Source organism: Convolutriloba macropyga, chromosome 3 (genome assembly GCF_964194025.1).
Source record: "Convolutriloba macropyga chromosome 3, txConMacr16.3, whole genome shotgun sequence".
In the NCBI taxonomy this organism is placed as follows: domain Eukaryota; kingdom Metazoa; phylum Xenacoelomorpha; order Acoela; family Convolutidae; genus Convolutriloba; species Convolutriloba macropyga.
Genome location: NC_134470.1, coordinates 763,044 through 789,770, shown reverse-complemented (window position 1 = coordinate 789,770; position 26,727 = coordinate 763,044). Strand labels below are relative to the sequence as shown.

The 26,727-nt window shown below is 33.4% G+C and overlaps 2 protein-coding genes across 2 annotated transcripts in view; both read right to left on the bottom strand.

The window, feature by feature from the left end:
• Nucleotides 1-26,727, bottom strand: part of LOC142335857 (DNA-directed RNA polymerase I subunit RPA12-like) — a 160,378-nt gene that overhangs the window by 21,794 nt on the left and 111,857 nt on the right. The gene's annotated exons all lie outside the window — the stretch shown is intronic.
• LOC142335855 (RING finger and transmembrane domain-containing protein 2-like) lies at nucleotides 15,202-16,701 on the bottom strand. The gene has a single exon (XM_075384183.1). It carries the CDS (start codon nucleotides 16,680-16,682, stop codon nucleotides 15,630-15,632), a length of 1,053 nt encoding a protein of 350 aa, XP_075240298.1. The 5' UTR covers nucleotides 16,683-16,701; the 3' UTR covers nucleotides 15,202-15,629.

The following is a 26,727-nucleotide window of genomic DNA, read 5'->3' as shown; positions in this document are numbered from 1 at the left end:
GAGAAAATATTAAAAATCATTTTTTGTCTCTGGAGTTCTGTCAAGTAAACCATCTGCACAACTAAAACAGTTTCGTTGGCCAGTTTATTGTTGAACTCAGAAAAGGACAAAATATTCAAGAACTTTAGCAAATTTTTACAAAATCTTCCTCAAAATCAAGATATTAAAATCTCCAAAATCATTCTATTATCACAAGAGGTTATCCAGTATCCCTATTTCAAGCTTAAATAGATTCACTGGCTCATAAAGATCCATAAACTTCGTTCATGATAATAAATTCCGAAAATTTGAAACATTTAAATTTTATCAAAAAATTGCTACAACTGGAGTCATTATTCCATTGATAAACTCCATTGAAAAAGATTTAGGCCAAAAAAATTCTCTCCATTAACGGCTGCAACTAAAAATTTTGTTTAAAAATCTGTATAACTTATTTCTGCTACTATTAGCTGCTCTTAAATAACATTAAATTAGAGTGATATAGACTCAGTGGACCTTATCTCTATGAAAAAAAGTTATGTCAAGTACACTATCTGAAGAATTTAAAAAGTTTCCTTGGACAGTTGATCGTTAAACTCAGAAAAAGACAAAATATTTAAGAATTTTTACAAATTTTTACAAAATCTTTCTAAAAATCAAGATATTAAAATCTCCAAAACCATTTTATTATCTCAAAAGGCTATCCAGAATCCCTAATTCAAGATTTAAATAGATTCACTGGCTCAAAGATCCATAAACTTGGATCATGATAATAATTTCCAAAAAACTTTGAATTTTATCCAAAAATTGCTAACTGGAGTCATTAAAATATTGATAACCATTCCATTAAAAGACATAGGCCAAATTTATTCTCTTCATTAAGGGCTGCAATGATAAATTTTGGTTAACAATCTGTACAACTTATTGCTGCTTGTATTAGCTGCTCTTAAATAATCTTCAATTAGAGTGATATAGACTCAGTGGACCTTATATCTTTGAAATAAAGTAAAGAAGAGTAAATTTAAAAAAGGAAGTTTTTGTGAGAGGGAGCCAAGTCACGTGTGACCAAAAATTCAATCACGCGAAAGCACAAAACAACATAACAACCGAATTGCTCTGAAACGACCGGCGAGCGGTTGTCTTGTTCAGTAGCTAGCCACGGTTTAGTGAGACGAGCTTTAGCTTGATTCGACTCTCTAACTTTTCAGTTTTCTAGCCTTGTTAGTAAATAAATCAAATAGAAAACCTGATATTTAAAAAACTTGCAAAAAATTGCAAGTAAAGGAAAAGTTTCCAGATTTCGCAGAGAAAATATTAAAAATCATTTTTTTGTCTCTGGAGTTCTGTCAAGTAAACCATCTGCACAACTAAAACAGTTTCGTTGGCCAGTTTATTGTTGAACTCAGAAAAGGACAAAATATTCAAGAACTTTAGCAAATTTTTACAAAATCTTTCTCAAAATCAAGATATTAAAATCTCCAAAACCAATTTATTATCCAAAGAGGCTATTTCAAGCTTTAAATAGATTCACTGGCTCATAAAGATCCATAAACTTGGTTCATAATAAATTCCGAAAATTTGAAACATTTAAATTTTATCAAAAAATTGCTCCAACTGGAGTCATTATTCCATTGATAAACTCCATTGAAAAAGACTTAGGCCGAAAAAAATTCTCTCCATTAACGGCTGCAACTAAAAATTTTGTTTAAAAATCTGTATAACTTATTTCTGCTTCTATTAGCTGCTCTTAAATAACATTCAATTAGAGTGATATAGACTCAGTGGACCTTATCTCTATGAAAAAAAGTTATGTCAAGTAAACTATCTGCAGAATTTAAAAACTTTCCTTGGACAGTTGATCGTTAAACTCAGAAAAAGACAAAATATTCAAGAACTTTTACAAATGTTTACAAAATCTTTCTAAAAACCAAGATATTAAAATCTCCAAAACCCTTTTATTATCTCAAAAGGCTATCCAGAATCCCTAATTCAAGATTTAAATAGATTCACTGGCTCAAAGATCCATAAACTTGGATCATGATAATAATTTCCAGAAAAACTTTGAATTTTATCCAAAAATTGCTAACTGGAGTCATTCAAAATATTGATAACCATTCCATTAAAAGACATAGGCCAAATTTATTCTCTTCATTAAGGGCTGCAAGGATAAATTTTGTTTAACAATCTGTACAACTTATTGCTGCTTGTATTAGCTGATCTTAAGTAATCTTCAATTAGAGTGATATAGACTCAGTGACCTTATATCTTTGAAAAAAAGTAAAGAAAAATAAATTAAAAAAAGAGGAAGTTTTTGTGAGAGTGAGCCAAGTCACGTGACCAAAAATTCAATCACGCGAAAGCACAAAATAACATAACAACCGAATTGCTCTGAAACGACCGGCGAGCGGTTGTCTTGTTCATTAGCTAGCCACGGTTTAGTGAGACGAGCTTTAGCTTGATTCGACTCTCTAACTTTTAGTTTTCTAGCCTGGTTAGTAAATAAATCGAATAGAAAACTGATATTTAAAAAACTTACAAAAAATTGCAAGTAAAGGAAAGGTTTCCAGATTTCGCAGAGAAAATATTTAAAATCATTTTTTTGTCTCTGGAGTTCTGTCAAGTAAACCATCTGCACAATTTAAAAAGTTTCGTTTGCCAGTTGATCGCTAAACTCAGAAAACGACAAAACATTCAAAAATTTTTGCATATTTTTACAAAATTTTTCTAAAAATCAAGATATTAAAATCTCAAAAACCATTTTATTATCTCAAGAGGCTATCCAGTATCCCTATTTCAAGCTTTAAATAGATTCACTGGCTCATAAAGATCCCTAAATTTGGTTCATGATAATAAATTCCGAAAATTTGAAACATTTAAATTTTATCAAAAAAATGCTACAACTGGAGTCATTATTCCATTGATAAACTCCATTAAAAGACTTAGGCCAAAAGAAATTCTCTTCATTAACGGCTGCAATTAAAAATTTCGTTTAAAAATCTGTATAACTTATTGCTGCTTCCATTAGATGCTCTTAAATAAACATCAATAAGAGTGATATAGACTCAGTGGGCCTTATATCTTTGAATTAAAGTAAAGAAAAGTAAATTAAAAAAGGAAGTTTTTGTGAGAGTGAGCCAAGTCACGTGTGACCAAAAATGCAATCACGCGAAAGCACAAAATAACATAACAACCGAATTGCTCTGAAACGACCGGCGAGCAGTTGTCTTGTTCAGTAGCTAGCCACGGTTTAGTGAGACGAGCTTTAGCTTGATTCGACTCTCTAACTTTTAGTTTTCTAGCCTTGTTAGTAAAAAAATCAAATAGAAAAATTGATATTTAAAAAACTTGCAAAATATTGCCAAATGTAAAAGAAAGTTTTCCAGATTTCGCAGAGAAACAAAAATGTTCAAAATCACTTTTTTTGTCTCTGGAGTTCTGTCAAGTAAACCATCTGCACAACTAAAACAGTTTTGTTGGCCAGTTTATTGTTGAACTCAGAAAAGGACAAAAAATTCAAGAACTTAAGCAAATTTTTACAAAATCTTTCTCAAAATCAAGATATTAAAATCTCCAAAACCAATTTATTATCCAAAGAGGCTATTTCAAGCTTTAAATAGATTCACTGGCTCATAAAGATCCATAAACTTGGTTCATAATAAATTCCGAAAATTTGAAACATTTAAATTTTATCAAAAAATTGCTACAACTGGAGTCATTAATCCATTGATAAACTCCATTGAAAAAGATTTAGGCCAAAAAAATTCTCTTCATTAACGGCTGCAATTAAAAATTTTGTTTAAAAATCTGTATAGCTTATTGCTGCTTCCATTAGATGCTCTTAAATAAACTTCAATAAGAGTGATATAGACTCAGTGGGCCGTATATATTTGAAATAAAGTAAAGAAAAGTAAATTAAAAAAAGAAGTTTTTGTCAGAATGAGCCAAGTCACGTGTGACCAAGAATTCAATCACGCGAAAGAACAAAATAACATAACGACCGAATTGCTGTGAAACGACCGGCGAGCAGTTTTCTTGGTCAGTAGTTAGCCACGGTTAAGTGAAACTAGCTTTAGCTTGATTCGACTCTCTAACTTTTAACTTTTCTAGCCTTGTTAGTAAAAAAATCAAATAGAAAAATTGATATTTAAAAAACTTGCAAAATATTGCCAAATGTAAAAGAAAGTTTTTCAGATTTCGCAGAGAAACAAAAATGTTCAAAATCACTTTTTTTTGTCTCTGGAGTTCTGTCAAGTAAACCATCTGCACAACTAAAACAGTTTTGTTGGCCAAGTTATTGTTGAACTCAGAAAAGGACAAAAAATTCAAGAACTTAAGCAAATTTTTACAAAATCTTTCTCAAAATCAAGATATTAAAATCTCCAAAACCATTTTATTATCCAAAGAGGCTATTTCAAGCTTTAAATAGATTCACTGGCTCATAAAGATCCATAAACTTGGTTCATAATAAATTCCGAAAATTTGAAACATTTAAATTTTATCAAAAAATTGCTACAACTGGAGTCATTATTCCATTGATAAACTCCATTGAAAAAGATTTAGGCCAAAAAAATTCTCTTCATTAACGGCTGCAATTAAAAATTTTGTTTAAAAATCTGTATAGCTTATTGCTGCTTCCATTAGATGCTCTTAAATAAACTTCAATAAGAGTGATATAGACTCAGTGGGCCTTATATCTTTGAAATAAAGTAAAGAAAAGAAAATTCAAAAAAGGAAGTTTTTGTGAGAGTGAGCCAAGTCACGTGTGACCAAAAATTCAATCACGCGAAAGCACAAAAATAACATAACAACCGAATTGCTCTGAAACGACCGGCGAGCGGTTGTCTTGTTCAGTAGCTAGCCACGGTTTAGTGAGACGAGCTTTAGCTTGATTCGACTCTCTAACTTTTAGTTTTCTAGCATTGTTAGTAAAAAAATCAAATAGAAAAATTGATATTTAAAAAACTTGCAAAATACTGCCAAATGTAAAAGAAAGTTTTCCAGATTTCGCAGAGAAACAAAAATGTTCAAAATCACTTTTTTTGTCTCTGGAGTTCTGTCAAGTAAACCATCTGCACAACTAAAACAGTTTTGTTGGCCAGTTTATTGTTGAACTCAAAAAAGGACAAAAAATTCAAGAACTTAAGCAAATTTTTACAAAATCTTTCTCAAAATCAAGATATTAAAATCTCCAAAACCATTTTATTATCCAAAGAGGCTATTTCAAGCTTTAAATAGATTCACTGGCTCATAAAGATCCATAAACTTGGTTCATAATAAATTCCGAAAATTTGAAACATTTAAATTTTATCAAAAAATTGCTACAACTGGAGTCATTATTCCGTTGATAAACTCCATTGAAAAAGATGTAGGCCAAAAAATTCTCTTCATTAACGGCTGCAATTAAAAATTTTGTTTAAAAATCTGTATAGCTTATTGCTGCTTCCATTAGATGCTCTTAAATAAACTTCAATAAGAGTGATATAGACTCAGTGGGCCTTATATCTTTGAAATAAAGTAAAGAAAAGAAAATTAAAAAAGGAAGTTTTTGTGAGAGTGAGCCAAGTCACGTGTGACCAAAAATTCAATCACGCGAAAGCACAAAAATAACATAACAACCGAATTGATCTGAAACGACCGGCGAGCGGTTGTCTTGGTCAGTAGCTAGCCACGGTTTAGTGAGAATAGCTTGAGCTTGATTCGACACTCTAAATTTTCGTTTTCTAGCATTGTTATTGAATAACTCAAATGGAAAAACTGATATTTAAAAAACTTGCAAAATATTGCAAATTTTAAAAGAAAGGTTTCCAGATTTGGCAGTGCAAAAAATGTTCGAAACCATTTTTTTGTCTCTGGAGTTCTGTCAAGTAAACCATCTGCAGAACTAAAAAAGTTTCCTTGGCCAGTTGATCGTTAAGCCCAGAAGAGGACAAAAATTTGCAAATTTTTACAAAATCTTTCTGAAATTCAAGATATTAAGATCTTCAAAACCATTTCAATGACTCAAGAGGCTATCCAGTATCCCTATTTCAAGCTTTAAATAGAATCACTGGCTCAAAGATCCATAAACTTGGATAATCATAAAAAATTCCAAAAACTTGAATTTTATCAAAAAATTGCTATAACTGGAGTCATTAAAATATTGATAACCATTCCATAAAAAGACATAGTCCAAATTTATTCTCTTCATTCAGGGCTGCAATGATAAATTTTGTTAAAGAATCTGTATATCTTATTGCTGCTTCCATTAGATGCTCTTAAATAAACTTCAATAAGGGTGATATAGACTCAGTGGGCCTTATATATTTGAAATAAAGTAAAGAATAGTAGATTAAAAAAGGAAGTAATTACGCCCCCATGACGCACATGCTATTTCTTGCTTAGTAACGTGTTATCTAACAACACTTAGAACTAAACACTGGTGGGCTTGAAATTTAAGATGAAAGCATTAAAACCCTCTCCACAGCAGATTCGTGTTTTTATGAGAACATTACAAGGTACAGCTTTACCACGAAGGATTTTCAAGAACGTGATCGTCAAAAAAATGGATCTTGTCTGTTAATGTCCCCGATGCGCGTCACGACCTTGCAAATAATACAGTGAGCTCAATAGTAGCAATTTCTTGAATACTATATGAAAAATGGAGGCTCAATCGGTAGCAAATAAAAGCGGAAGTTTACCGAATACCTTTTCGTCAAACCGTGTGAGCTCAAAAATGAAGCAAAAATTCTGCTCTTTCCCATTATATACCATCAGCTTAGTAACCAAATAACCTATAGGCCCCCATCATTGCAATTATACCATAATAGGGGACTATAATTTTGTGTGCGGTGCTATAATGGGAAAGACCTAAAAATTCAATTTACCTTTATCTTGATTAGCCTGAGAGTAAGAGAACCCTACAGCTTGTCCTGTCTTTCTACCCACGAAGCCATGCAAATTTGGTCCCTGTTTATGGGGCTTTCCCTTCTCGATCACGTGGCACTGGGTGCACTTCTGCTTGAAGATTTTGGCTCCTTTTTCTGCATCACCCATGGCTATTTAGTATCACTGGTTGGACTTTTGGAATCGGTCGAGTTGATTCGACGGTAAAAATTCAGGAGGCCAAAAGACCTGAAATTTATTAAATTTTAGTCAGATTTCCGCATAGGCAAAAACACGAAAGGTCTTGAATCTTTGCTTTTTGCTATGGTAGTTCCCTCTTTGCAATCAATGGGGATAAGAACAATGATTCCGCATTAAGTATATGAGTGGTAAGTCACCGGAACGTCGCAAACAAATTTGAGGTACTCAAGTGTCTGCATTTACACAGGAGTGTTTTAGACTAAATAGCCCTTTTTCGAATCACAATTTGCAGTCATTACAAGAAAATGCGAAAAAAATGTGCGTCATTCTTCAGTTGAAAAGTCACTTATATTATTAGACATAGCTGTCATATTGCCTTAAAACAGCCGCGATAGCTGCGTAGATGTGCAGTCCCAAAAAGGGAGTAAAAAAGGCCATAAAAATAATTATTCTCTTCAGTAAGGGCTGCAATAATAAATTTTTTAAAAAAATCTGTATAACTTATTTCTGCTTCTATTAGCTGCTCTTAAAACATTCAATTAGGGTGATATAGACTCAGTGGACCTTATCTCCTTGAAAAAAAGTTATGTCAAGTAAACCATCTGCAGAATTTAAAAAGTTTCGTTTGTCAGTTGATCGTTAAACTCAGAAAAGGGCAAAAAATTCAAAAATTTTTGCTAATTTCTACAAAATCTTTCTAAAATTCAAGATATTAAGATCTTCGAAACCATTTCAAAGTCTGAAGAGGCTATCCAGTATCCCTATTTCAAACCTTAAATAGTTTCACTGGCTCAAAGATCTATTAACTTGGATAATGATAATAAATTCCAAAAACTTGAAAGATTTGAATTTTATCTAAAAATTGCTAATTGGAGTCATTAAAATATTGATAACCATTCCATTAAAAGACATACGCCAAATTAATTCTCTTCATTAACGGCTGCAATTATAAATTTTGTTTAAAAATCTGCATAACTTATTGCTGCTTCCATTAGATGCTCTTAAATAAACATCAATAAGAGTGATATAGACTCAGTGGGCCTTATATCTTTGAAATAAAGTAAAGAAAAGTAAATTAAAAAATGAAGTTTTTGTCAGAATGAGCCAAGTCACGTGTGACCAAGAATTCAATCACGCAAAAGAAGAAAATAACAACGACCGAATTGCTCTGAAACGACCGGCGAGCAGTTGTCTTGGTCAGTAGTTAGCCACGGTTTAGTGAAACTAGCTTTAGCTTGATTCGACTCTCTAACTTTTAGTTTTCTAGCCTTGTTAGTAAATAAATCAAATAGAAAAACTGATATTTAAAAAACTTGCAAAAACTTACAAAATGTAAAACAAAGGATTCCAGATTTCGCAGAGAAAAATGTTCAAAATCATTTTTTTGTCTCTGGAGTTCTGTCAAGTAAACCATCTGCACACTTAAAAAGTTTCTTTGGCCAGTTGATCGTTAAACTCAGAAAAGGGAAAAATATTCAAAAACTTTTGCAAATTTCTACAAAATCTTTCTAAAATTCAAGATATTAAGATCTTCAAAACCATTTCAATGTCTCAAGAGGCTATCCAGTATCCCTATTTCAAACTTTAAATAGTTTCACTGGCTCAGAGATCCATAAACTTGGATAATGATAATAAATTCCAAAAACTTGAAAGATTTGAATTTTATCTAAAAATTGCTATAACTGGAGTAATTAAAGTATTGATAACAATTCAATTAAAAGACATAGGCCAAATTTATTCTCTTTATTACGGGCTGCAATGATAAATTTTGTTTAAAAATCTGTATAACTTATTTCTGCTTCTATCAGCTGCTCTTAAATAATGTTCAATTAGAGTGATATAGACTCAGTGGACCTTATATCTTCGAAATAAAGTAAAGAAAAGTAAACTTAAAAAAGAGAAGTTTTTTGAGAGTGAGGCAATTCACGTGTGACCAAAAACTCAATCACGCGAAAGAACAAAATAACAACGACCGAATCGCTCTGAAACGACCGGCGGGAGGTTGTTTTGGTCAGTAGTTAGCCACGTTTTAGTGAAACTAGCTTTAGCTTGATTCGACTCTCTAACTTTTAGTTTTCTAGCCTTGTTAGTAAATAAATCAAAGAGAAAATGTGAAATTAAAACTTGCAAAATATTGCCAAATATAAAAGAAAGGTTTCCAGATTTCGCAGAGAAAACAAATGTTCAAAATCACTTTTTTTTGTCTCTGGAGTTCTGTCAAGTAAACCATCTGCACAACTAAAACAGTTTCGTTGGCCAGTTTATTGTTGAACTCAGAAAATATTCAAGAACTTTAGCAAATTTTTACAAAATATTTCTCAAAATCAAGATATTAAAATCTCCAAAACCATTTTATTATCACAAGAGGCTATCCAGTATCCCTATTTCAAGCTTTAAATAGATTCACTGGCTTATAAAGATCCGTAAACTTGTTTCATGATAATAAATTCCGAAAATTTGCAACATTTAAATTTTAGTAAAAAGTTGCTACAACTGGAGTCATTATTCCATTGATAAACTCCATTAAAAGACTTAGGCCAAAAAAATTCTCTTCATTAACGGCTGCAATTAAAAATTTTGTTTAAAAATCTGTATAACTTATTGCTGCTTCCATTAGATGCTCTTAAATAAACTTCAATAAGAGTGATATAGACTTAGTGGGCCTTATATCTTTGAAATAAAGTTAAGAAAAGTAAATTAAAAAAGGAAGTTTTTGTGAGAGTGAGCCAAGTCACGTGTTACCAAGAATTCAATAACGCGAAAGAACAAAATAACATAACGACCGAATTACTCTGAAACGACCGGCGAGCGGTTGTCTTGGTCAGTAGCTAGCCACGGTTTAGTGAGAATAGCTTTAGCTTGATTCGACTCTCTAACTTTTAGTTTTCTAGCATTGTTATTAAATAACTCAAAATGGAAAAACTGATATTTAAAAAACTTGCAAAATATTGCAAATTTTAAAAGAAAGGTTTCCAGATTTCGCAGTGAAAAAAAATGTTCGAAACCATTTTTTTTGTCTCTGGAGTTCTGTCAAGTAAACCATCTGCAGAACTTGAAAAGTTTTCTTGGCCAGTTGATCGTTAAGCCCAGAAGAGGACAAAAATTTGCAAATTTTTACAAAATCTTTCTGAAATTCAAGATATTGAAGTCTTCAAAACCATTTTATTGTCTCAAGACGCTATCCAGTATCTCTATCTCAATCTTTAAATAGATTCACTGGCTCATAAAGTTCCATAAACTTGGAACATGATAGTAAATTTTGGAAAATTTGAAAGATTTAAATTTTATCAAAAAAATTGCTAAAACTGGCGTCATTAAAATATTGATAACCATTCCATTAACCTTTGAAACTATGCAAAAGCTTATCATTAATCCCCGGAGAGGGTCCCTAGGACCCTGGTGCCAAAAAAGAAAAAAAAAATCGAAGATTCAAAAAACTTGAAAAAATGCAATTATTTTTTAAAAAATTGCTTAAATTCGTAATATTAAAATCTTGAAACGAGAAACCTAAAAACTGACAAAAATTTAAAAATTGAAAATTGCAAGTTTCATAAAAAAATTGCTTAAATTTATGATAAAGAAATGAAAACTGATCCCTGGCCAAAACAAATTTTTGGTGACTTTTCGGTGATCAAACCCTAACGGAGGTTTTCTGACCCCTGATGCTGAAAAAACCTGATTAATGACAAAGAAGTTGCAAATTGTGCAAAAAATGCTAAAATTCGTGCTGTTAAAATCTTGAAAAAATTTCCATTACATCAAAAAACTATTCAATAACATATTGTCAAACCATAGAGGAGGTTCCTCGGCACTTGAGGCTGGAAAAACCTAGAAAAGGACAAAAAAATCGAAAACTTGAAATTAAAGTTTTATAAAAAAATTGTGAAAATTTGTGATATTAAAAAGTTGAAAAAATATTCCATGGTAATTGAAAATTTTTTAGTAACTTATTATCAAACCCATAAAGGAAGTTTTCGGGCCCCTGCGTCCGGAGGGACGTGAATAATGTCAAAAAAACTGAAAATTGCACGTTTTGTCAAAACATGCCCAAAAATTCGCAATTTTAAAATGTTTAAACAATTCCACTACCACTAGAAACTGTGCAGTAACATGTTATCAAACCCTAGAGGTTCCTTGACACCTAGGCCTAAAATAACTCGGTTGTTCGTCAGCAGCTAGCCACGGGGGTGGGAGTGCACGGGGGACTGATGAGGGGCAACAGTGGGGGTGGGGGGAGGGGCAACAGCGCGGTGGGAGGTGTGCGTGGGGAAAAATGGTGGGGGGGGGTCAACAGTTGGAGTGTCTTCAACCTCTAATAACGGCACTTCACACCATAAGTATAAGTCTCCAAAACAGTTTGATGAGCTGAAAAGCTCTAAGAGCACTTAATGCCCGCTGGGCGCCATCTGTTTAGCCCGTTTTGAGGACGAAAGTCAAATAGGTCCGACGAAAAATCGGTCAAGCAAAAAATCGCATACAGACCAACAAAAAAATTGCATAAAAACCGAGTGGACTAATATAATTGCAACAAACTTCGTTTGAGGGCAATTAAAAACACTCTACATAAAAAGTGAAAAATGACGTCAAGCACGCAATTCAGTTGAAATTGCATGAACGAATGAACAAAAAGCACATTTGAAGTGAGTGTGACGTCATATACGCTAAGCAAAAATCTTGACAAAATAAAAAACACAGCAGGAACAGTCGACGTACAATTGAAAAAATTTTCATTGACTAAACAAAAAAACTAGAGACAGAACGGACCATGAGTTAATTGGGAAGACCATTTCAAAAAAATCAGAAAAGACAGAAAGTCGAAATCAAAATGCCGCGTAAGAACAAAAAAACTAGCGAGAAAGGGAAATTTGGTTCAAACAAAAAGCTAGGCCTAGAGTGAACTGTGAACGGATTGGGAAAACTATTTAGAAAAAAATCCGACCCAAAAAATTGAAAACAGAAAAAATTCAAAGTGAAATTGCCGCATGTGAACAAAAAAACCACTAGAAAGAAAGCGATTCTTTTTCAAACACAGGTTTATCATTCTACTTTAAAATTAGAGTAAAAAAATTTTATGCCGCAAAACTACTCGCTTTTTCGCTCAATTTCCTGTTTCGGCGTGACGGAAATCATTAATCCAATTTGACTTCAAAAATCATGAACATGTGTGAAAAGAGCTTTAAAAAAAGAAGGCGCCCCAATACAATTCAAATCCTTTGAATTGTAAAAAAAACCAAGAGAAGGCCAATAATAGCCTCAGCTATCGCTTCGCTGCTATTAAAAAGGATCGTTTTCAATTTAAAAAAGAGTCCGGAATTTCTAAAGACATTTCAAGAATAAATTACTTAGAATAAATTAAAGCTTAGAATAATTTGTTCGTAACAAAAAATTTGGTTTCTTTGTTAAACGAGTTTTAATATAAAACTCAAATCATTCGTGATATTAAGAAGTACACACTACAAAACCCGGTTTTCAATGCCGTTTTATACACCGCAATTAATATTCAATTGCACCTCAACCTCGACGAAAAAAGGCACGAGTCCCGAAATACAAAGAAATTTTATCGAGATATCCAGGAAACAACTCTAGAAATGGACATCAAAAACTACTTTAAAAAAACGACCGTAAAACTAAATGAATTTTTGTTCAAACATAAGTCGCTCGCTACTTTTAAGTGACAAAAAAATAAGTGAAAAAATTCGCCACAAGACAAATCATTTTTTCGCTCCACTTCATGTCACGGCGTGACCAGATAACCATTCAAAATTGACTTCACAAAACGTCATCGTGAGAGACCGATAACAATTCAGATTCTTTGCATGGTTAAATCCACCAGAAGACCAATCATAGCTCTGCTCAGCGATCGCAGCTAGTAATGAAATCAACTGCTTCAACGGCGTTTGAATTTTAAAAAAACAACTCCCGGGCATCTGCTTATTTTTGATATCAAATATTTCAGCGAAAACTTGCGCTTCTTACACGCTTCCATATGCTCACAATTAATTTTTTCGCATTTAAAGACTCAGTGGCACGATCTTGTGAGGACAACCAATCAACGACGGATAATTCGTCGCTGTCAAAATAAGAGCTGGTTTTGTTGAATCCAAAATATGCGAAAATTGAGAATTTCATAAATGCGCTGTTTCGCATTTATGAAATTCTGAATTTTAAGAATTTCATAAATGCGCTATTTCCGTGGGTCATATATATAATGACTAGTATATCTCTTAGCGAACTCTATCAGCACCAATTTATTTTGTTTCTCTTGAAGTCTGTCAGACGGAGAAAAAGCTAGAACGAGTCAAAATTTCAGAGATCCAAAAATAAATGCCAGAATCTTAGTTTGAGAGCAACGCAACTTATCTCGAAAGTAAATCTACCTGCATACTCGAACTTTCGCACGCTTTTTTTTACCTAACATGGGGTCCGCCCGGAGGGAAACTACTAACTCCGGGTAAACTCTCGGGAAACTACTAACTCCGGGTAAATTTTCGGGACTCTACTAACTCCTGGTAAATTCTCGGGAAACTACTAACTCCGGGTAATGCAAGGCAAGAGCTCGACTCTGTTGTAGCGTTCTTCAGCTGAGAGGACAACTTCATTGAGCGGCTTCAAAATAGATTAACAGAGCATGCTATAGAACAAAAACGTGACTTAAGAAAACTCTTATTACTCTAAGCACGCAACACTAAAACCGCAAAATTTAGCAATTATAAAAAAACATATCTAATTGTCAAAGATTTCTTGTCTAACATGTAAGGGAACGTTAAGAGCTGTCCTTAGAGGATCTTATTCAGTAGAATTCAAGAAATTGGTTTTCACTAAATTTTACGTTGCAGCCTTTTCACTCTTAGGAGTATTTCCTTAAGAAATTGAAAACTTCTATGTGAACTGAAAACGAACTTTTTTCATCTTTCAAATATCCTCAGTTTTTTATTTGAGGACTTTCACAATCAATAAATTAGTTAGTTTTTCAGTTTACAGAAAAGCCCAAAGGCCCAATTCGAAGAGCCATTTCAAAATAAGTAAAAAGTAAATCTAATTTTAAAACATGAACCTTTGTAATCAGTTTTCAACCTGTCGATCAATGAACCCTCTAACTCTCAAAAACTTCTGTATTGCATTATACTAGAGGAGGTTAGATAAAACGATCTGTCCTGACAACATAAGGAATATAAATAAAACAGATAAAAAAAGATTTCCATCTTTTCTTTTTAATAATGAATTTGGTTGATTTGATGTTCATTCCATGAAACGGTTTTTTTACGTCTCCGCGGTTATAAAAATACTGAAATGGTTAATTCTGGTGAAATAAGAAAAATGGTCTGCAAAAACAACTCCACAATTTACAGAAAAAAACACATTTTTCTGCTTTTAGTTTTACATTTTCAGAGATGATTTCTGCTATTTTGAGAACTCTAAATTGCCCGAAGTCTTCTATTCTCTGAAAATTCTGTTCGATACAGAGAAAAATTGTTCTTACAATAGTTTTACTCAGCAGAGACTAAACAGAGACGGAACAAAATTTTGAGAAAAAAAATTTATTTTTTTTGGAAAGTTTTGGTCAAATAGTTAAAACCGTTAATTTTTAGGCTTGAAGCTGTAATGAAATAATCATGAGAATCAAAACTCCTCTCAACCTATTTCGCTAATTTTATCTTGATCCATTTATCTTCTATTTCAATGCAATCTGTCAGCACCCCCCAGTTTATTTTCTCATTTTTCAATTTTTCCTTCGAAATTTAAGAGTTCTCTTCTTCAAATTTCTGATAATTTTTCTGATATAAATCCAAACTAGATCATGAGGGCTACAAAATCATGAGAATCAAAACTCCTCTTAACCTATTTCTCTAATTTTATCTTGATCCATTTATCTTATATTTCAATGCAATCTGTCAGCACCCCCCAGTTTATTTTCTCATTTTTCAATTTTTCCTTTGAAATTTAAGAGTTCTCTTCTTCAAATTTCTGATAACATTTCTGATATAAATCCAAACTAGATCATGAGGGCTACAAAATTGTGTTTTTCGTTTTTCCTCTACGATGCGTAAACAAAGTGAAACTGAACAAAACAAAGCTATCCTCGCATATATTTTCCCCCATTTTGAAAAATGTTGGAACAATAAAACCAGCTATGAGGGCGGTTCAATAGAATAATTGGGACCATTAATAACAATCAAATTCAGAACTACCAAGGGAAATAAAAGTTTAAGGGGAAAAATTAAGCATTAATGAATTAATTTCATCCAAACACTGCACGATTCACTTAATGAAATGTTTGTTTAACATGCTTGTTTCGATAGGGTTCACCTGAGTCAAAGATTGAGTTTAAGTTCGAATTCCAGAATCTATAACTCCCTGATTTGAAACAAGTCAATTGTAACTACAAGTTGTTCTATATAGTAATAGTAATCCAAGTTGCGTACCTTCAATGATTTGATGCATTCAGCTTAGTTACTTAAATAATATTTGATGGCTAGCTCTGCTAAGCAAAAACAAAAAATCACCATGAATGTATAATGGCTCAACTATACTTTGTACAATGCACTTCAAAAGCTAAAACTCAGTAATATATCAATTCTCTTTATCTATCAAAACAATTGTAAATATTGGCCAGTGTATCCATCGCGATAGTCAATTGACTCAACGTTCACTAGCTCTTCTTTGCATACTGGACACTTTTTGTCTCGATTGCACCACGAAGCCAGACATTTGCTACAAAATATATGCATACATGGACCAGTTATAACTGGGTTGATAAAATCGCATTGACATATAGGGCATGTCTTTGTAGACGGTTCCACGGGCATTGCGTGATACATTTCCTTGCCAAATGACTTCAATTGTTCGACAACTTTTTCTCCGATTGATTTGAGCTGGAAAAGTTTAAAAATCGCAGCCATAATAATGATAATGATATGGACAATGTACTCTGACACATGATGCATTTGAATTAGCATGTGGACCCACAACCCAAATGGAATAATTGTCCTGTACAATTGGGAAACAAGCTCGATTGATAAATAAACCCACCCCTTGTCCTCAAATGCTCTGGGAAAGAGGCGTGATGGAACCATATATACACAACACTTCATTATAATGGTGACCATCTTAATCAAAAAGTCAACGAGCGCAACGTAGAAAATTACGTGGTAAATATCGAGGGGGACTTCCGGTTTCATGAAAATAAAAATGCGCAAAATTGACTTTTCGGAATACACTATAAGAATGAAAAACACATTCAGGAGCATAAAACTAGCAAGTTGGGCAGCTCGAATAACTTTTGGCATGTCCTTTCTGAAGCCCGTTAACTCTAGGAACAAACTGTTTGTCTTGAAGCACGTAATAAATAGAGCGATGCATAAAAACAGCTCAATTCGCGCATCGAATAGAAGCTTCAATGCCATAAGCACTAAGAAAGGTAACAAAGGCGAAGTCGTTTTTAGCATTGAGTTCAGCGGATTGCTTTCTTCATAATTCGGTATTGCTTCACCAGCAACATGATTCCAATTCTCATCACCTTTCGGGCCTGTTTCGACCTCAGAACCCTCGTTCTCGTCAGCCATACTTATTGGTTGATATTCTCTACTCTTTCGAAATCGTCTCGAGTTCCGTTCTAGTTTTCCATTAGCGAATCGCGTCATGTGATATCATTGCTCTAAAATACAAATAACGGCTTGTGAATGTTTGTGCTCTAAAATAAAAGTGCAGGTTGAAAACAAGGAGAGTTAACAACAAAAATTTTTAAACTAGTCTCGATGCCCATTTTTTTGAAAAGTAAACCGCGAACAAACCTCGCCAACACAAATCCGAAAAAATATACAATTCACAGAAAAGAAGTTTTCAAATAAAAGAACATTCCAAGGAAAAGTTGTCAAAGGTGTCTATGATCATTTGAATTGTCACATCTGGGCTCATGCCGCATTTTCACTCAGGTCTTTGAGTTAGCCATCTTAGCGACAACTTACCGCAAATATCGCGTTGCTAAACAAACTTTCCTATCAGATAGTACCTTCGTTAAGCTATATCAATGCAACATTTCTCAGCATTCAGCAAGGCACTAAAATTCATCTGCAAAGGCACTAAAATTCATCTGGATAATTTGCAAATATGTTGACTGAAAAGCTGCTTTTGGAAACAAAAAGTTGACTTCACACACAATTCAATAGAAAAAGGTTCTCCGTATTTAGGCTGCTGGTCTTTTTTTGCAACAAGTAAATTGAAATTATAACCATACGGTTAAAAATACTTGAAAAAAAAATTATTTCAAATCATTCAAACAAAATAAAGTAATAAACATCAACAAATTTCTTAAAGAATCACAATAAAATTTTCTTCCTAAAAATAAAAATAACTTTTAAAAGCTCCTACGTTACTATTCAAAGGAATTTTGTCGTGTTGTGAGGGCAAGAAATCATTCAACGATTTCTTAAAAACGTTTCCTTTTTTTGAGGTTTAAAAAAGGATTGTCAACGTAAAACTCTCTTACGAACGTTTTCGAACTCTGAGTGCATCATCAGGTTATAAAAAATACAAAATGCTAAAATGAGAAGCAAGAAAATCACTAAAATCACTTATTCATGGAAATTTAAAACGAATTTTTACATATCTACAGTTGTATCTAAAAAATTTTACATCTGAGTAAATATACATTTTCGATTTGGAGAAGCAGATGCATAACAACATGTTTTTCATTAAAAAACCTACATAAATTACCTTAAACTTACTCTGGTTTTGTTCAACTGTAAATTTGAAATTTTCGTTTCATAACGTGTCTTACTTTCAAGTTGGAATTTCATCCCCCAATACTAAGCTTTCAGTTACAATTCTCGTGTTCGGTATTCGTCGCGCGTGTTGATGGCTGGTTTTAGTGTTTCTATATACAGCGCCTCCAGTGTCATTAACTTAGATTGGCTGCCTTAGATTGGCTGCCTAGAGAGCCACTGACTGAATAGAGTTCTTTTCTAGTCACAGTCTTGAGTGTGAATTCAGGTATATTAAGTTTATCAGGGTATTTACAAGCAATATCGGAACCTTTGAAAACACCTAGATTAGCAAATGATCTATTTAGACAATTGACGATATTTTTGGTTCCCTTGAAATTTCACCACTCTCTAATCGAATTGACACTTTTTTCATTCGGACTGATCATCCGATAATGAATTTCCATTGTTCCTTACATGTTGTAATTTTTGGAAGAAATTGATGCAAAAATCATTGTGCACCTCCCTTAATCTCCTTCTTAAACGCTTAAATTATTTCTGCGTCTCGTAGTCAGGTCTTCTTTTCCATTTATTGAACAGCAAATGTTTAGGGCTATCTAATGGTTCAATTCTTGTGTTAACCAGGGCTTAGAATTCTTAAAATTTTCTCCTCTTTTGTGAACAGTCTGAATAGGTGCGTGTTTTGCGGCAGTTTTCTCGAGAATATCTATGAATAATCAAACATATCGTTGCCATTCTAACATTTTTCCACTTTTGGAAAGGGCAAGATCTCTGTTAAATTTAAAACGTGAGAAAAATCGAAAATAACTTATTGTTATTATGTTGTCACTCTCAATTTCAATTAGAGGTTTGATTTGAAGATAACAAGAAAATGGTGGGAGTTAAAAAGGGTTGTTGTGACATTGTAGGCAAATATCTGATCATTCGAAATGAAACAGTGATCAATAAGTGAAAATGTTTTAGCAGTACATCTGGTTGCATCCCTTAGTTTAACAACTTCTAATCCTGAAATTGACGCAAAAATGTCTAGTTTTGTTTTTTCCGTCTTGCTTAGATAACTCAAGTTGTAATCTCCTAGCGAAATAACGTTATCTGTAACCCTATATGCCCCTGATAGCTCGATAGCTCGGTACTTAACCGATTAGGAAAATACACCCCAGGACGTTTGTTTGGGCAATAAGAATCGTTAACAAAAAATTTTATCGTCAGAGGGTCAGTTATTTCAACCCAAATGGATTAAAAAAAACTCTCATCAATCGTTTCAATGGTTCAGTTAACACTGGCGGTAATTTTTTTCGGGACAAAAATACCTACTCCCCCGCCGTTTGAAGCCCCTGCTTTGTCTGATTTACATTTTTAACAGAAAGTGTGCGATGCTGTTAAAAAATTATTTTCAATATTACAATGAGTGTCCAACCAGGTTTCAGTTACAGCGATAAACGTATTAATGGGCACTGATCGCAAAAATTTTGAAATCACTTCAAAATTGTTTTTCAGGCTTTGACAATTAATAAGGTAAAATAAAGGCGAATAGCTTGATGCTCTGTTTTCGAAGTTACTTGAATACTCAATCAAATTTTCCAGTTGAGGCCCTGGGATCAATTCAAAGTCACCTGACAACATGAGACGTAAAAGTTAATAAAAAGCTAACAGTTTTAGGAAGAAAACAAAACTTTTTGAGTCAACTGTTTTAAAAAAACTACAAACATTAGGTTTAATTCAATAATGCTTTTCAATTGTTTGCATATGAATTACAGTTTGATTTTCTTTTTCTATAAGTATACTGAAAATTAAAAAATATCAAAAAAAGTAGCATTGCTCTATATTTCAAAAAAACATCAGCCAAATTTATTATGAAGTGCAGGTAAAATTCTTGTTTTGGATGGAAATCAATTCATCATCGAGATAAAAATTTTTTCCAAATTTTCGGTTGATTATTCTCGGTTTTCTTCAGTTTCCGACACCGTAAGCCCAAGATATACGTAGAAATTCCGAACACTTCTGACAAGTTGAGGTAAATCATGAACGACTGATGGAGGTACTCCATCATTGCTGATACCTTTCGTTTCCAGTATATTAACCAAAAAAAACAACGTCAATGTCAAAAACTCCACTCAAATCCGTTGCCACATTTTCAAACGCTTCATTATTTTTGTCTAGGTTTTCGTTATTTTTTGCTGCGACCAAGAAAAACATCTTTAACTGGTGGAGTTAGGCAAAGTGCAACTTTGAGTGGTGACAATTTTTTTATACTTTCCGACGTAGATTCCATAAAATAATAGTTGTTTCCAAACCGCTATTTCCCGAATCAATATTGTTATGTCCAACATGTATAATAAGTTTTTCAAACTTGTAATAGCTGTTGTATTGTTTTACAATATTGGATAAGTCTTGAACTTTTGCAGAAGGATAGGAGTATATATCTGTAGTTGGGCTCAGACCTTTTGCTTGAGTTTTTTTTTATTACTATCCGGGAGAATAAGTGTCTATGTCTATCTTGGTATAAACTTTGGATAAAAACTCTTAGCTTGTTGTTGATGCTGTTGAACTTTAGTGTTGTCATGGATTTGGTTCGATGTTTTTTTGTTTTGTTTTTCAATTAGATTGACAATTATTTTGTTATTTTGTTGCCGGAAGAAAGCACTTTCATCTTTTAGTTGTAATAAGAATTTATACAAATCCAAACATTCAATTAGAAAATCTTTTTTCTTCATTTTTCCAAAATGTTTCCTCTCTTTATGTACCTCTGTTATTGTTTCAAAAAAAGCAGTGATTTGTTTGTGTGTTTTACAAAAAGTGCATGAGATTGACTTCTTTGACTTTTTTGACTTTCTTTGAAAAACAGTTGAACAATTTCTGCCGAAATGAAACCCGACGATAATTGCCATTATCAATCCGGCTCACCTAAGAATGAACGGCATTTGTTCTATATTGTGCCAGTAAAGTTGAAATGAGCCAACGTTTCATAAGCCGCTGGACAGTTTTCAAAGGTCAAAGATCAAATTTATAATTCAAAATCAAAGTTCAAATTGTATTTGACGTTTTCACACGTTGTTTATTTCTACTTAATGGGACAGACTGTATTTCGCCACAAACTTTCCTTGCGCTTGATTTTATTGAACTTCTTAGAAACGATCTGATCAATTTTGACAAGTTTATCAGTTTTGTTTTCATCAACATATTTTGCAAAAACAAGATTTTTATCGAAAACTTTCACTTAGATATTGCAAATTTAAAAAAAGTTAATGGCTTATATTGAATTGTTAAAAAAGGATGCTTTTGATTATTATTGCATTTTTAAAATTTTACTTTGCGGGGATGTGGAACAAAAATTTGAACCCTTCAATGTCTCGATATTTTCAATAAACAAGGAGCCGAAAACATTGCAGTAAAATAAAGATTTTGTTGTTCAATATGCGTTGCATAAATAGAGACATAACAAAAGTTGCCCAACAACTAAGCTTGCGAAAAACTCTACCAGTAACAGAAAGTTAGTTGGATGATAATTAAATTGTCAAAAGTCTTTCGTGTATTAAACTGCAGAGAAGAAAGAATTGTCAATTAAAACTTAAATTGATTTAAAAAACGAACGTTTTCGAACATTGCGTTCATCGTCAGTTTTAACAATCGAATAAATTTATTTGCAAAGTATCTAAACTTGTCTTTAACTCTATCTATTCAATTCTTTTAGAAATGAGTTGAAATAGCAACGATTTTTTGAGTTTATTTACATTTAAAATCAAATGTACAACAGTTTATATAAATTTATTTCACCAAAATTAAATCAATCTTTATACTCGAGTTTTTGAAAATACCGGACATACTGTCTTATATTCCTGAAAAAGAGTTTTTTTTTTCATTTCCATCTGTTGTTATCCTTTATTTGATGGGTTGACGAAATGAGGAATTAACATATACACGAAAAACTTTTTGAGTCTCAAAAGTCAAAACTTTTGCATTTGAAATAAAGTTCAATGTAAACACCACCCGGCACTTGTTGCTCGCATTTAGTTGCTGTTTTAGCTTTTTGTTGTATTTCGCTTCTTTTGTCATCAATTTTTCAACCACTCAACATGCATCTGGAATCTCCCAATCAATATTATTAGCTGTACCACAACAATCAACGAGATGTTGTCCCACAGAAGAGTCTTTCTTTTGATGCTCCGAAATTTTAGTGGTAGCATGTCGGCTGGTTTGGAACATAGTTGGAACTACATTCCTTACATGTAACTCTATATACCACATGCGATTTCACATTTTCATCAAAAAATTATTTCTTGGGTGGGAGAGCAATTTCCTAGTTTTCTCGTTGTGAAATTGATTTGGTTATCACACAATTTTTTTAATCTACTTGCAAATGTTTGAGTGATGTTCCCTCTATATTGAACAAATACAACGGTTTAAACTCATTTTTGTCACGACTTTCAATTGTTTTGAGATGCTTTTCTTTTTTGGGGGATTTCTTGCAACCTTTTTCTTCGTGACTATTATGTTCAAGGTCTCATTAACAATAATGGGAGATCACTCAGTATGATAATGATTTTCAGTCCAGATCTCCTGATTATTCTTATGAGCTACATCATAGGGTTGCTATTCACTGGTTGAATTGAAACTCCTATGTACCGTCCCCTGATACACAATTTTCTTACTGGGTAGTGGTGCGCAGCTACGGAAATTTAGTAATATGCCGGTATCAGTCAATTTTTGATATCAATGAAAGCTAATTCTTCTTTCATCGTTTAAGTCTATGTTCAGGTTTAGCAACGCAAAGTCTCAATTACCGGTGGATACCTCTAGAGTGAATTGTAAGTTTTGGTGAAGAGAATATGCCTTATCAAAACAGTCTAGGTGGTTCACCTTGACAGTGCACATTATGTCATCTAAATATCTCTTGAATAATTTCAATTCCTGCGTGTCCTCTGTTGTACCTTTCTGCACAATAGGAACAGATCCATACAATTTCTTGCATGTTTTTAAAATGCGAGTCAGTGATATTTTAGCATTTTGCACGAAACCATTTTTTCTATAATTTACACTCGACTCCTGTGCCCCGGAAAGCAACACGTTGATTGCAATGAATGCAATTTCCCTTCATATCAGGAGTTTTGTTATCCCGTCCCTCTTTTTGTTTCTGCAAGGATTTTTCAAAAAATTTCATCCACAATTTTGCCAAAATTAACGCCAGCGAAGCACCCATGGATAAACCATCCGATTGCGTGTACCAAAGTTTTTTAGACCTAAAGTGAACAGTCGTTACGGCTAGTCGCAAAGCAACTCTTCCTTTTTTGACCTCCGAATCTCAGGAACCTCGTCACTGGAGTAAAGTTTTGGTGAATGTTCAATTGCCTCCTCAACCGGTATATTGTTGTACAAGCGTTCAAGGTCGGGAGATAGTGCTTGATCATCTTCCTCCAAATTTGTAGCCTCTAAAGCGGCTCTAGCATTTTTCGAGTTAGACTCAATAATTGCAACTCGTATACTCTGGAGAAAGGGGACCTAAAATATCGAGCTTCTCGTAACTGCTACCCGGTATTGACAGAACAAGCCGAAGCGGCGTATCGTTTTTTATGTGTTTTAGCAAGTGCATAAAGCCTGACTGTTGTTGATCCTGTTGTCTTCTGCCTGTGATAAATCTTTTTCTTAACTTTCGCTTTTCAATAGTTGAAGCAGACTGCTATTTGTCAGTTTCTCAGTTTTTATCGTGAGATCGTCATTTTCTCCCTTACGAGCTTAGTTTCATTTAGCTTATCCGAGTATCTGGTCTTTTTCATCACACAGACACCACACCATTATTAAATGGTGCATTAAAAAATTTTTGATTTTTCAAAAAATTTTGAACTGTTTTAACCCCTCTATCCGTTGGTGTCTCACGTAAACATTTGGCGTACTACTTTTGTTAACAATTCTATTTCACATAACCTTTCACCATCGGTGATATTCTCCCTTTACTCATGAACTAATCTGTCTATATCCTTAAAGAAGTGCACTTCATTAAATTTGTCTCTGATTGGATGCTTCGGACCTAAAGATAAGACGTCCAAGACGAATTTTGCAGTTAAACACCGTCCATACTACCAACGCTCTTATGGGATCCATTCAGCAAAGGCCTGTCCTGACTCTCAAACAGTTTTGCCAACTTGTCGTCAAGTCTCTTACAATCAGTTTGTAATGATGTCTCATTTCTTTCACTTCTAAAGCTGTACACTATTCACGGTAAAAGTTCTTTTTCAACTTTTTCCCTATCCTCCTCAAGATTTTTATCGAACAATCAAGGGCCTTGTTCTGCACAACTTATTAGTTTTCCTATGAGCTAAAGCCGAAATTTACACATCGCTTGTTCTGAAAATTTTATTTTTGGGAATTCCAAACTCTAAACAATCCGGAATGATATCATTATTTTTACAGTTTTTCAAAAATCTATTCAATATATAACGTTTATTAGTTTATTTGAAAATACCTAAGCTTATTTGACACAGCTTAGGAATTGTTTCAAGCAGTTGTTATTCCTGAGAAGGTTTCTGAGCCATGATTGTGGTAGAAGTTTGCGCGTCAATGAAGCCCGGCCAAGGACAGTGGGCAATGAAACCCTATTGTTTAGGAGCTACACTTTTGTTTTGTGTTCTTTCGAACAGTCTCTTGCCTTCCTCTGTCGTTTTCCGAGGTCCTTTTTTTCACTCTTGAGCAGAGATTTGAGGTTGCCTTGGTGCCGAAGATTAATGTCCAGTGACTTCATATCACTTGCTGGTTCCTGATGTAGCACAACGTAGTCTCACAGCTAAGTTTTCCACTGTCGCTTCAATGTCAGGCACTTTTTCACCCTCAGAATCAATATCCCAGTGCTCAATAACTCTTTGAAAGTATCAGGGGTTCCAGTGCGCTGGAAGTATACAAGCGCTTTAAACTTGTTCGTCATTGCGATCAAGTATTTTGTCAGCTCCTGTACACTATGTCTCCGTGTACTGATTTGGGAAAACAAATGCCAAACAAAAACAGAAATCTGCTCAACGAAACTGTTGCTTGCTGTCTTTTTTGAACATCTTCTAAGTACATCTCAAGTGCATGATAAGAATTAAAATAACAAAGTTCTGTTTATTCATGCATAGTGTAGAATTCAAACGTTGACAACGTATTAAAGTAATTTCAAAAGATAGCTTGTTCCATGCAATTACCACTGCAATTGTTAGAGTCCAAAAATTTTGAGATTTTCAGGACCAACTTGAATCAGACCTGACGACTGACTACTCACTTGATTTCGAATAATTCAGGTAAAAATAGCAGTAGTTGCAACTTTTGGTTGTGCCATTCCTATTATAAAATGCCATTAATTCATTGTTTCAATTTCATTTTTTGCTATATCGAGCAGAGATTCACATTTTTTACTTTTACAAAAAATGTATGTTTCACCGTCACACAGTTCAACTGCAGTTCTTTTTCTTTTAACAATCGAATAAAACTATTTAGAAATATATAAACTTGTCTTTAACTCTATCTATTCAATTCTTTTAGAAATGAGTTGAAATAGCAACGATTTTTTGAATTTATTTACATTTAAAATCATATGTACAACAGTTTATATAAATTTATTTCACCAAAATTAAATTAATCTTTATACTCGAGTTTTTGAAAATACCAGATATACTGTATTATATTCCTGAAAAAGAGTTTTTTTTATTTCTATCTGTTGTTACCCTTTATTTGGTGGGTTGACAAAGTTAGGAATTAACATATACACGAAAAACTTTTTGAGTTTCAAAAGTCAAAACTTTTGCATTTGAACTTAACTTCAATGTCAATCCCACCCGGCACTTGTTGCTCGCATTTAGTTGCTGTTTTAGCTTTTTGTTGTATTTTGCTTCTACTGCCATCAATTTTTCAACCGCTCAACTTGCATCTTGAATCTCCCAATCAGTATTTTTAGCTGTGCCACAACATTCAACGAGATGTTGTCCCACAAGGGAGTCTTTCTTTTGAAGCTCCGAAATTTTAGTGGTAGCATGTCGGCTGGTTTGGAACTTAGTTGGAACTACATTCATTAAATGTAACTCTATATACCACATGCGATTTCACATTTTCATCAAAAGATTATTTCAGGGTGGGAAAACAATTTCCTAGTTTTCTCGTTGTGAAATTGATTTGGTTATCACACAATTTTTTCAACCTACTTGAAAATGTTTGAGTGATGTTCCCTCTATCTTGAACAAAAACAACGGTTTAAGCTAATTTTTGTCACGACTTTCAATTGTTTTCAGATGCTTTTCTTTTTTTGGTGGGATTTCTTGTAACTTTTCCTTCGTGACTATTATATTCAAGGTCTCATTAACAATAATGGGAGATCACTCAGTATGATAATGATTTTCAGTCCAGATCTCCTGATTTTTCTTATGAGCTACATCATAGGGTTGCTATTCACTGGTTGAATTGAAACTCCTATGTACCGTCCCCTGATAGATAATTTTCTTTTTTGGTAGTGGTGCGCAGCTACGGAAATTTAGTAATATGCCGGTATCAGTCAATTTTTGATATCAATGAAAGCTAATTCTTCTTTCATCGTTTAAGTCTATGTTCAGGTTTAGCAACGCAAAGTCTCAATTACCGGTGGATACCTCTAGAGTGAATTGTAAGTTTTGGTGAAGAGAATATGCCTTATCAAAACAATCTAGGTGGTTCACCTTGACAGTGCACATTATGTCATCTAAATATCTCTTCAATAATTTCAATTCCTGTGTGTCCTCTGTTGTACCTTTCTGCACAATAGGAACAGATCCATACAATTTCTTGCATGTTTTTAAAATGCGAGTCAGTGATATTTTAGCATTTTGCACGAAACCATTTTTTCTATAATTTACACTCGACTCCTGTGCCCCGGAAAGCAACACGTTGATTGCAATGAATGCAATTTCCCTTCATATCAGAAGTTTTGTTATCCCGTCCTTCTTTTTGTTTCTGCAAGGACTTTTCAAAAGAT